Raw genomic sequence first — 12,077 nt, forward strand, 5'->3', positions numbered from 1 at the left:
TGAGCTCTCCGGGCTTTGGAGAGAATCGCGCGAGTAAGTTGGAGAGCAAAGCCATGAGGAGCCATGCCCGCGTAGTTCCTTTGAGACTGCCGTAAGCGCTGCCGTGCCTTTGGATCTCGAAAAGAAGCTCACCCAGGAGGAATTGTGACACCTCTTCGCTCACGAGGGCGCCATCGCCACCGAATTTCTTGACCCTCCCTTGCTCTACCTGGACCAGCGGCTGCTCCAGACTCAACACACTGCTTGGCTCCATCAAGTTTTTAGGATTCTTGCGGGCGGGAATCTCGGGGATGGTGTTTCGTTGGAGCTTGAGAACTCTAGCGTAATGAAGACACAAGAATCTTTGTCAATTTCGATTCGAAAGAGCATCGTTCACGCAGCAATCTTTGTAAAGAAGCTTCAATGTAGTGAAGTGAAAATCTAGAACAGTTTAAACTAGGAACCATTAAATTTACATAATGTGAAACACTGGAGTCTTGGTGAAAAACTCGGTGATCACCAAGGCGAGGAAGCCAAGCATCGCGGTTCGCCCATTCCAGCGCTCCGCCATGGCTCTAAATGGCCCAAACGATCTGCTGTCCGGGCTCTCGCCCTTAAACATGGGCACCAGCGACGCGTACGCGAATAGCTGTGCCACCGCCAGAAAATGGAAAAGACCAGTGCTCCCCGGCGAGTAGAGCTGCTCCGCCACCGTTTGTCCCGTCATTCGCTCCACTGCGAATGCCCACACCAATCCTACCATTGCCTGTTTGACAAGTTCACGTTAGTTACTTGGTTGATCTAGAAAAAAACGAGAAGAAAAATCACCAATCGCTTACCAGTCTTCCGTTGATCGTTTCCGGGCCGGCTCCATCGAACGCCATCAAGCTGGGGAACGATCGATCGCCAGTCTCTGGTCGCCTCTCGACCTCTGGCCTGGGATAGAAGGATCCGGACGATGGGACGGCTCCAAACACGGAGCGCTTCTCCGACTCGTTCTCGGCCTGGTTCTTGAGCACCTCCTCGCGGGTTATCTCCTTCTTGGTGCCGTCGAGAACGCCACTGATGCCGCCATCGCCACCATCCCTTGATTTGTTCGAGGACGCTCTTACTACTACTAGATTTCTTGTCCCGATGGAGCTTGTGGGCGATTGCGATTGGACATGGATCTTGTTGGAGATGAGCGAGGAAGAAGAGAGAGCTGCGATACCGCTGCCTGTGACGAGTGCCATTGTTTTGAGCTGGGAGCTAGCTAGAACAAAATTCAACAGTGCAACAACGAGCTACTTTCTGATGGCAAATGACACAAAGCTATTTATACGGAGTGGGGATTGTATAACGTGGCAAAATTGACTTTCCATACGTGGCAAAATCGAGGTTTCGGCTCGTGTCCACTGTATGTGTCGCATCTTGTGCGGTGAAAATGGCCACAGGTAAAAGTTCTCAAGGGTTTGCAAGGTGTGATATTTTAGAACTAACGTTTCATTTCGCAATTGGCATATGGGGATGCTGTTTTTTCCTGAAACAATTGTGTATATAGTTATGTATGACATGTCTAATAAGCAAGATCTAATCAGATTCACTCGAAAACTTGCTGGAGGTCTTGATGGACTTGCAAAAAAACATGGCAAATGCCAAGGAAGGTTACTTGAGAGCATGTCTACTCGACTATCTCTCCTGTATATCACGAGAAAGAAAAAGAAACGAGTTGAGAGAAACAAAAGAGAAAATCATGGAAAACTCGTACAGTCTTGAAGAACCAAAACGCCTGGGTGAGTTTTAAACCAACACATCTGTATAGAGAGGAACTTTGTCTTGTAAAATCAAATAAAAAATAAATATTGCACTCATGATAACAACAACAGCTTATATCATGAATGTTGATTCATATGAGATTTTGAGACAAAGAAGTGCTTATTAATAATAATGAAAAATCAAAACAAGCTTGCAATTATCTATTTCCAAAAGGGATTGCATTATATTTGTTTATTTGAATACATACGAATTAGACTCCTCAAATTTAATGATTATATAAACTGCTGAATCAAGCCCAAGGGATTATAAGAAGTTTAAAGAATCATTGTCTTGGATTTAGTGGATTTGTCTGAGTCACTTATAAGTTGCATTTTTTCTATTTATTATAAACATATATATTTATGTAAAGGAGTTATTGCAATTATGTTTTTCCTTTTTTACCAAATAACCTAAAGGTCTCCCCTAGCAAGCATCATGAATTTATAAAAGCAACTTACAAAGCTAAAAAAATTGAACACATGAAAATATCTTACTTTCATTAACATCTACATTAAAAATGCCATAGTTTTTTTAAAAGTAGGGAATGATAATATTTTTACTTTCCATATTTTTTTACAACCCAATAGATGAAAAAAACATATGGAGCCGAATTTAAATCATATATGGATAAAAGATGTAATATATACAAAAGCAGGAATAACACCTGCATATTGGACAGATTATAACAAATGATATATAGTAATAAAAAATATTTAAAAACAAAAAACAAACCAAGGGTTGCTACAATGCAACACAATTTTGTTTAATATTTTAAAGTAACAGCATTACATTAACATGCTTATTGTGCAGACAAAAGAGCATCCCTGTGTATGAATTCGATTGGAAAACGAAATGAAAGCCCAAAATATCACACCTTCCATTCTCTAGAGAAGTTTCACCTTCGGCCATTTTCACTGCAAAAGATGTGTGACACATACAGTGGACATGAGCCAGGATCTAAATTTTGCCATGTACGGTCCCCATACCATATAAATACCTTTATCTCAAACGTAAAAGAAAGTAGCTCATTGCACAGTTGAATTTTTTGCTAGCTAACTTGCAGCTCAAAACAATGGCACTCGTCTCAGGCAGCGGTATCGCAGCTCTCTCTTCTTCCTCGCTCATCTCCAACAAGATCCATGTCCAATCGCAATCGCCCACATGCTCCATCGGGACAAGAAATCTAGTAGTAGTAAGAGCGTCCTCGAACAAATCAAGGGATGGTGGTGATGGCAGCATCAGTGGCGTTCTCGACGGCACCAAGAAGGAGATAACCCGCGAGGAGGTGCTCAAGAACCAGGCTGAGAACGAGTCGGAGAAGCGCTCCGTGTTTGGAGCTGTCCCATTGTCCGGATCGCTCTATCCCAGGCCAGAGGTTGAGAGGCGACTAGAGACTGGGGATCGATCGTTCCCCAGCTTGATGGCGTTTGATGGAGCTGGCCCAGAAATGATCAACAGAAGACTGGTAAGCAATTAGTGATTTTTCTTCGTGTTTTTTTCTAGATCAACCAAGTAACTAATGTGAACCTGCCAAACAGGCAATGGTTAGATTGGTGTGGGCATTTGCAGTGGAGCAAATGACGGGACAAATGGTGGTGGAGCAGCTCTACTCGCAGGGGAGCACTTTGTCATGCTTAAAGGACCATATATATCATTTTGTATTGTATAATCATATTGTAAGACTCCGGACTTAAAACGTAATTGACATTCTTTGAAAGAATGCCAGAGCTTGATCCTGCCTGCTGGAATGTAATGCTCACTGCTTATGCACTTCCACCATAGTGCCCAAGTCGGGCATCTTGATTATGCACAGGAACTGCTTGTGAACCTGTAGCATATGCTCAAGTTGGCTTGGCTGAGGAGAGAGACTCACCTGTGTTGCCATACAAGCTCCTCTGCCACCATCCGTGATCTTGATCTTGGAGAGCTCCAAATGTGTTATGCATGAACAATTGTGAAACGAACAAGAGAGTGAACCCTAGGCCAACCTCCCAACTCTTAAGGTGTTATGGCTTTAAATCCCACAGGCCATAAAATATTCTTGGAATATTCCTGTGGTTCACGTCATTCTCCCCTCCCACATGACCCAGCCACATACAATAGCCTCAAGAAGCTAAACAAGCCTCATATGAAGGGAGTCCAAGGCAATACAGCCATGGAGAAAAAATGTGCAAATGGCAACATCAACATTGCAACAAATAGCCATGAAAGAAAGAAAGTAATACAGCTTTCTCACATGATAATATGATCATAGAAACAAAAGAATGAGAATAGAATATATGGCTCAAATAATATAGCAATACAGCTATAGAATTCAATTCTCCCCTTCCTCAGGAATGTCATCCAAGTCATAACCAAAACTCAAAAACATTTTCTTCACGTCATCTTCAGTTTTCCATATAACTTCGTCCATGGAATAACCATTCCACTGAACTAACAATTCCCTAGTGGTCTTCCGGCGTGTTTTCACCAATCTTTGAGCAAGAATATTGGCCGGACTAGCTTTCTCTACATCTCTGAAACCTGGATGATGGACTGATCCACGATATCACCAGAGTGCAAACACACTTTAAGTTTGCTCACATGGAATGTTGGATGAATCTTCAAATTAACTGGCAAGTCCAAAGTGTATGCAAGATCCCCTACCTGCTGTAAAATTGTTCAAGGTCTATAATACCATGGAGACAATTTAGCACTGCCACCTCCTTTCAGAGACCGTTGTGCATTTGACAGCTTAAGGAAAACCTTGTCACCAACTTTATACTCTTGATGACAATGATACTCATCAGCCAATCTTTTGTCTCACTTTTGAGATTGCCATATGTTCAACTTTGCTAACTAAAGTTTGTTTTGCATATCCTCTAGGAAATCACAAGCATGAGGTACCCGAATCAAAGCCAAATTCAAACTCACAAAAGACTTAGGCTCATAGCTATATATCGCTATAAAGGGAGACATGCCAATAGCTGATCGATGAGTGCAATTGTGAGAAAACTGAAGCAAAGGCAAGTATTTTTCCCATACTCCCTGTTGAGTCAAATTTCCCACAAAAGACCTTAGCATATCTTCTAATAGCTGATTCATGCATTCTGTCTGCCTATCAGATTGTGGATGCTCACCACTACTCATGCTCAGCTTAGTCTCTAGCTTTTCAAAGACCATTTGCCAAAACTTGGATGTGAACTTGGGATCCCAAATTACTCACAATGTCACCCGGCAAACCATAGAGATTGAATAACCGGTCTACAAACAATTGAGCAAGTTCAGAAGCTTTTATTGTTGTCTTCACAGGGAAGAAGTGAGCCATTTTCGTTAAACGATCCACAACAACCCAAATAACATCATTTCTTCGAAAGGTTTTGGGCAAACCAGTGATAAAGTCTATTGAGATGTTATCCCACTTATTCTTGGGTACACGTAAAGGATGATAGAGGTCAGCAAGCTTCTGATGATCAACTTTGACCGCCTAGCAGGTCAAACAACCACATACATACTTCTCAACATCTGACTTCATCCCAGGCCAAAAGAAATGCCTCTTCACCAACATATACATTTTCAATACCCCCAAATGCCTAGCACTTGGCACATCTTGACACTCAACCAAAATCTGTTTGATGAGTTTGTCAACACGAGGAACCACTACACCCTTCTTCACCAGGATTCCATCTTGTATTTCGAATGACACAAACTTGTCACCCTTCAAATCTGTAGAGGTGTCCCTCAACAAAACCTTCACGCGAGTATCAGTGATAAAGGAGTCAAAGTCAACAAACTCCTTAAGCTCATCCAAGAGATTGCTAGATAGCTTCACGAATGAGATAGAATTTACCATCCTGGATAATGCATCAGCCACTTTATTGTCACCTCCATGCTTGTACCAGATCTTAACAGACATTTCCTGTAGGAACTCTTGCCAACGAGCAAGGCAGCCTCGAAGATCCTTTTGTCGACTAAAATATTGGAGTGACTGATGGTCTGAATCCATATGGAAGTCTAATCCATATAGATAATGTTGCCATTCCTTCACAGCAGCAATCACAGCATACAACTCCTTGTCTCAAGTAGGCCAATTCCACTGTGTGGCATCAAACTTATGGCTCATGTGCGCAAGAGGATGCTCAACTTGAAGCAATACGGCTCCAATAACAATGTCACTTGCATTTGTCTCAACCACAAGAGGCTTTTCAAGATCAAAAATTTTCAACACCGGAGCAGAGATACAACACTACTTCAAATGTTGAAATGCCACTTCACATTTCTCATCCCAACCATGAATAGTAGCATGTTTCGATGTGTTCTGGAGAAGATCAGTTAAAAGGGCTGCTATCCCTGAAAAGTCCTTCACAAATCGTCAAAAAACTCCAGCCATACCAAGGAAACTATAAAGATCATGCACTGTTGAAGGTATAGGCTAATCAACCATAACCTGAATCTTTGTGGGATCAACTCTCACTCCATGTACCGAAATCAAATACCTAAGATATCCAATCTCCTCTAAAAAAAACTCACACTTGGATAACTTTGAGTAGGGCTTATTGTCCCTCAAAAGTTGTAAAACACTTTGCACATGCATCTCATGTTCCTCCATGGAAGAGCTAAATACCAGGATATCATCAAAATAATCAATTGCAAACTTTTCCAAGTAAGGTTGTAGAACTTGATTCATCAATCTCTGAAAAGTTGCAGGAGCATTTATCAAACCAAACAGCATCACTAAAAACTTGTAATGACCTGTCTTTATCCAAAATGTAGTTTTCGAAACATCCTCTGGCTTGACACAAATCTGATGATACCCTTGCCTCAAATCAATCTTCGAAAAATATCAAGCACCACGAAGACGATCGAGCAAATCATCGATATGAGGGATCAGGAACATATTCTTCACTATCCTATCATTCAATCCCTTGTAGTTCACGCAAAAATGCCATATACCATCTTTCTTTTTGACCATCACCACTGGAGCAGCCCAAGGGGACTTGCTGATCTGTAACCACCCTTTCCGAAGGTATTTAGCAAGCTGCTTATTAATCTCCTCATCTTCAACATGACTAGTATAAGTCAGTTGTTGCTGATAAGGAGTAGCTCCAAGAACCAAGTCAATCTCATGCTGAATGCCACATTCAGGAGGTAAACCATCAAATAACTCATTCGGAAATACGTCACAGAACTCCTCTTGCATGGAATCCACCCTAGCCCCATGCCCACGTACGTACTCCAAATCAGACATGATCATATTAGAAAGAAACATGTACACCACAAAAGAATTAGCTATCTCATGTGTGCATGTCACCAACTCCAAAGCGTTAATCAATGGAGTATCACTATTATCTGTCTTGACAATCTCTTTTATAGTGCCACCAACTTTAATACGCAGAACATTACACTCCTAATCAATCCCTGGCTTCTTATCATAAAACCATTCCTTCCCAAGAATAATGTCGGTGTGACCAAGATCCATAACTTTGGAACAAAGGATGGTCGAGAATCCCTTGAACTATCAAAGGAACAATTAGAACCCATTCACTGTAAACACGAGTGCCATGTCCATCTGCCATAACCACCTTATAGATTACTGAACTCTTTTCCACAGGCAAACCAAGTTTTTTCACTACCTTGGAACTCAAAAAATTGTGAGTAGCACTTGGATTGAAAAGAATACTAACAACACTACCTTGAATGTCCCCCTTGGCCTTCATAAGTTGATTGTACATAGAACCATTAATCTCTATAGAGTTGATACGAAATTGAAACTTAGATTCTTGAACTTTTGCCATAGGAAGAGCCACCACAACAAATGCCTGAATTGTATCCACAATGGATTCCACCATATTCACCTTAGCATTTTTTGATCCTTTCACAAGAGGACAATCCTTGCCATGATATCCAGCCTTGTGATAACAAAAACAATTGCCCTCCACCTTGTCTTTCTCTCGCTGGTTCAAACAATGTCTTTTGGCCTCATTACCATCTCCATTATTCGAACCACGATGGAATAATGGTTGTTTCTTCCTTGAATATGAAACATTGGCAATCTGGTCACCATATTGACTACTCCATAAACCATCTTGTTGACTAGAGTTGACTAAGTTGACTGACTGTTCGGGTGAAAAAATTTGAGCCTTAGTGATAACATCAGTCAATGTTGCTAGAAAATCTTTCTTGACCTTCTACTACACATCCACTGAGCTCAATCCTTTGATGAAACATTGCACCTTTAGCAACTCATTATAGATGCTCGTGGGACTAAGGCAAAGATCACGAAATTTGCGGGCATACGCATCCAAAGACAAAATCCTCTATCAGATCTTTAACAATTGGTTCATGAAATCAACCTCTTCAAACTTCTTGACAAATGAAACATGGAAAACCTTTATTAAATTAGTCCAAGAAGTCAATTTTGGATTAGCTTTGATGTAATTCTTCCACCACAAAGAAGCATGGCCCATAAGCTTTGTCACAAAGAAATCTATCTTCACTTTATCCTCATAAGGATTGTGAAACTAACAATTTTCCCACAATTCCATGATACCATAATCCTTGGCATGCTTGACGTACCAATGGTAATCATGGACATGAGATTGATTCAACCTTTGAGGGTCCATGCGAAACAAGAAATCCTTAGTGAGATTGATGGAGTCCTTAACTTTCTTTATGTTGCTCTAAACCTCAGAAATCTGGCATCCTTGCCACACAACGACATCATCAAGAGTCTCTTCCACATCGTTATGGTTATCATCATACAACGACATTATCAAGAGTCTCTTTCACATCGTCATGGCTATTATCATTATGTATGCTCTTGAGTTTGGACTTCCCGGGAGGTCACCCAACCCAATACTATTCAAACCCAAGGATGCTTAACCCTAAATATCCCAAGACCCTGGAAAAGGGGGTGCACTCTTGTTCATGGGCCCTTTCTTTATATTTGAACCCCTATGGATTGTCTCTCGAGTCGTTCCCTTTGGTTGCTTACAATCCACCACGCTTCTTTGCAAGTTCACGCCCTCGTGAATGGAAGTTGAAAGGCGCAACTCTCTCTCTCACCCCGCTCTCTTGACACCCTACCCCTCAGGTTGAGCCCAGTCGAGAGTAAACTAAAGCTACCAGATGTCAATCAATATGTGGTGTGATTTTTTTAGCCAACTAACAGAGTCAGACCTGAGATCGCTCTTATACCAAATGTAAGCTCACTCAGCCCAGTACTATTCAAACCCAAGGACGCATAACCCCAAATATCCCAAAACCCTTAATCGATTGGAAAAGGAAGTGCACTTTTGTTCATGGGCCTTTTCCTTTTATATTTGAACCCCTATGGATCTTCTCTCGAGTCATTTCCTTTGGTTGCTTACACATTAACACCATACTCCTCATTAGGATAAATATCTTACGCCATCCCCAAAAGAATGTATTGCACTAATACTAATGAAATGAACAAAAGAGCAAACCCTAGGCCAACCTCCCAACCCTTAACGCATTACGGCCTTAAATCGCACATGCCATAGAATATTCTTGAAATATTCCTGTGATTCGTGTCAAGTTGCATCCATTGGAACTTCCTTGTGCCTATAACCTATGTCACATAATTCCTCTTTCATTTGACCTTTCAGCACTAACACAATTTGACATTTCTATTTACATGGCTTGTGGCTCCTCAATTAAGGTGACCTCGTGGCATTCAAGAACCTGAAGTGGTGATGGCAAGGTGTTGATCTAGTCACTTCTCTGACCACTAGCTTAAGCTAGCTAAACTGAACTGTAAAAAATTTTTAGATAATTATAAATATAAACATATAGGTTGGAAGCTTAAATACTATTAGATTTTGAGCATCCAATAAAGCAAAAAATAATATCCATTGATTCTTATTTCGAAAAGTATCATTAATGGGGGAAGATTTGCTTTTGCCTGTATGTAATTTCCCTTGGTTTGAGTGATGGATGATGGAACTATTATTGTAATAGCCTATTGATTGTTACACCAGCCTATAGGTTGCTGTGTTCATTTTATTTACATTTTTATTTTTGTAAAGATATCAATTATACATTAATTCGGTTCCATATGTTTTTTTCATCTATTGGGTTGTAAAAAAATATGGAAAGTAAAAATATTATCATTCCCTACTTTTAAAAAAACTATGGCATTTTTAATGTAGATGTTAATGAAAGTAAGATATTTTCATGTGTTCAATTTTTTTAGCTTTGTAAGTTGCTTTTATAAATTCATGATGCTTGCTAGGGGAGACCTTTAGGTTATTTGGTAAAAAAGGAAAAACATAATTGCAATAACTCCTTTACATAAATATATATGTTTATAATAAATAGAAAAAATGCAACTTATAAGTGACTCAGACAAATCCACTAAATCCAAGACAATGATTCTTTAAACTTCTTATAATCCCTTGGGCTTGATTCAGCAGTTTATATAATCATTAAATTTGAGGAGTCTAATTCGTATGTATTCAAATAAACAAATATAATGCAATCCCTTTTGGAAATAGATAATTGCAAGCTTGTTTTGATTTTTCATTATTATTAATAAGCACTTCTTTGTCTCAAAATCTCATATGAATCAACATTCATGATATAAGCTGTTGTTGTTATCATGAGTGCAATATTTATTTTTTATTTGATTTTACAAGACAAAGTTCCTCTCTATACAGATGTGTTGGTTTAAAACTCACCCAGGCGTTTTGGTTCTTCAAGACTGTACGAGTTTTCCATGATTTTCTCTTTTGTTTCTCTCAACTCGTTTCTTTTTCTTTCTCGTGATATACAGGAGAGATAGTCGAGTAGACATGCTCTCAAGTAACCTTCCTTGGCATTTGCCATGTTTTTTTGCAAGTCCATCAAGACCTCCAGCAAGTTTTCGAGTGAATCTGATTAGATCTTGCTTATTAGACATGTCATACATAACTATATACACAATTGTTTCAGGAAAAAACAGCATCCCCATATGCCAATTGCGAAATGAAACGTTAGTTCTAAAATATCACACCTTGCAAACCCTTGAGAACTTTTACCTGTGGCCATTTTCACCGCACAAGATGCGACACATACAGTGGACACGAGCCGAAACCTCGATTTTGCCACGTATGGAAAGTCAATTTTGCCACGTTATACAATCCCCACTCCGTATAAATAGCTTTGTGTCATTTGCCATCAGAAAGTAGCTCGTTGTTGCACTGTTGAATTTTGTTCTAGCTAGCTCCCAGCTCAAAACAATGGCACTCGTCACAGGCAGCGGTATCGCAGCTCTCTCTTCTTCCTCGCTCATCTCCAACAAGATCCATGTCCAATCGCAATCGCCCACAAGCTCCATCGGGACAAGAAATCTAGTAGTAGTAAGAGCGTCCTCGAACAAATCAAGGGATGGTGGCGATGGCGGCATCAGTGGCGTTCTCGACGGCACCAAGAAGGAGATAACCCGCGAGGAGGTGCTCAAGAACCAGGCCGAGAACGAGTCGGAGAAGCGCTCCGTGTTTGGAGCCGTCCCATCGTCCGGATCCTTCTATCCCAGGCCAGAGGTCGAGAGGCGACCAGAGACTGGCGATCGATCGTTCCCCAGCTTGATGGCGTTCGATGGAGCCGGCCCGGAAACGATCAACGGAAGACTGGTAAGCGATTGGTGATTTTTCTTCTCGTTTTTTTCTAGATCAACCAAGTAACTAACGTGAACTTGTCAAACAGGCAATGGTAGGATTGGTGTGGGCATTCGCAGTGGAGCGAATGACGGGACAAACGGTGGCGGAGCAGCTCTACTCGCCGGGGAGCACTGGTCTTTTCCATTTTCTGGCGGTGGCACAGCTATTCGCGTACGCGTCGCTGGTGCCCATGTTTAAGGGCGAGAGCCCGGACAGCAGATCGTTTGGGCCATTTAGAGCCATGGCGGAGCGCTGGAATGGGCGAACCGCGATGCTTGGCTTCCTCGCCTTGGTGATCACCGAGTTTTTCACCAAGACTCCAGTGTTTCACATTATGTAAATTTAATGGTTCCTAGTTTAAACTGTTCTAGATTTTCACTTCACTACATTGAAGCTTCTTTACAAAGATTGCTGCGTGAACGATGCTCTTTCGAATCGAAATTGACAAAGATTCTTGTGTCTTCATTACGCTAGAGTTCTCAAGCTCCAACGAAACACCATCCCCGAGATTCCCGCCCGCAAGAATCCTAAAAACTTGATGGAGCCAAGCAGTGTGTTGAGTCTGGAGCAGCCGCTGGTCCAGGTAGAGCAAGGGAGGGTCAAGAAATTCGGTGGCGATGGCGCCCTCGTGAGCGAAGAGGTGTCACAATTCCTCCTGGGTGAGCT

At 41.2% G+C, this 12,077-nt stretch overlaps 3 protein-coding genes across 3 annotated transcripts; 2 read left to right on the forward strand and 1 right to left on the reverse strand.

Annotated features, from left to right (window-relative positions):
* Positions 1–408: 408 nt before the first annotated feature.
* On the reverse strand, positions 409–1,247 carry LOC112349077 (early light-induced protein, chloroplastic-like). The gene is made up of 2 exons (XM_024682782.1): positions 819–1,247; positions 409–745 (listed from the first exon to the last, which is right to left on the reverse strand). The coding sequence occupies exons 1-2, from the start codon at positions 1,209–1,211 to the stop codon at positions 452–454; spliced, it is 687 nt and encodes a 228-aa protein (XP_024538550.1). The 5' UTR covers positions 1,212–1,247; the 3' UTR covers positions 409–451.
* A 1,598-nt stretch (positions 1,248–2,845) lies between these two features.
* Positions 2,846–3,354, forward strand: LOC112348417. The gene is made up of 2 exons (XM_024680828.1): positions 2,846–3,238; positions 3,343–3,354. Exons 1-2 carry the CDS (start codon positions 2,846–2,848, stop codon positions 3,352–3,354), a joined length of 405 nt encoding a protein of 134 aa, XP_024536596.1.
* Positions 3,355–10,955: 7,601 nt separating this feature from the next.
* LOC112349072 (early light-induced protein, chloroplastic-like) lies at positions 10,956–11,794 on the forward strand. Its single transcript, XM_024682765.1, has 2 exons — positions 10,956–11,384; positions 11,458–11,794. Exons 1-2 carry the CDS (start codon positions 10,992–10,994, stop codon positions 11,749–11,751), a joined length of 687 nt encoding a protein of 228 aa, XP_024538533.1. The 5' UTR covers positions 10,956–10,991; the 3' UTR covers positions 11,752–11,794.
* The last annotated feature ends 283 nt before the right edge of the window (positions 11,795–12,077 follow it).

This window comes from Selaginella moellendorffii, unplaced genomic scaffold (genome assembly GCF_000143415.4).
Source record: "Selaginella moellendorffii unplaced genomic scaffold, v1.0 SELMOscaffold_1, whole genome shotgun sequence".
NCBI classification, from domain to species: Eukaryota; Viridiplantae; Streptophyta; class Lycopodiopsida; order Selaginellales; family Selaginellaceae; genus Selaginella; species Selaginella moellendorffii.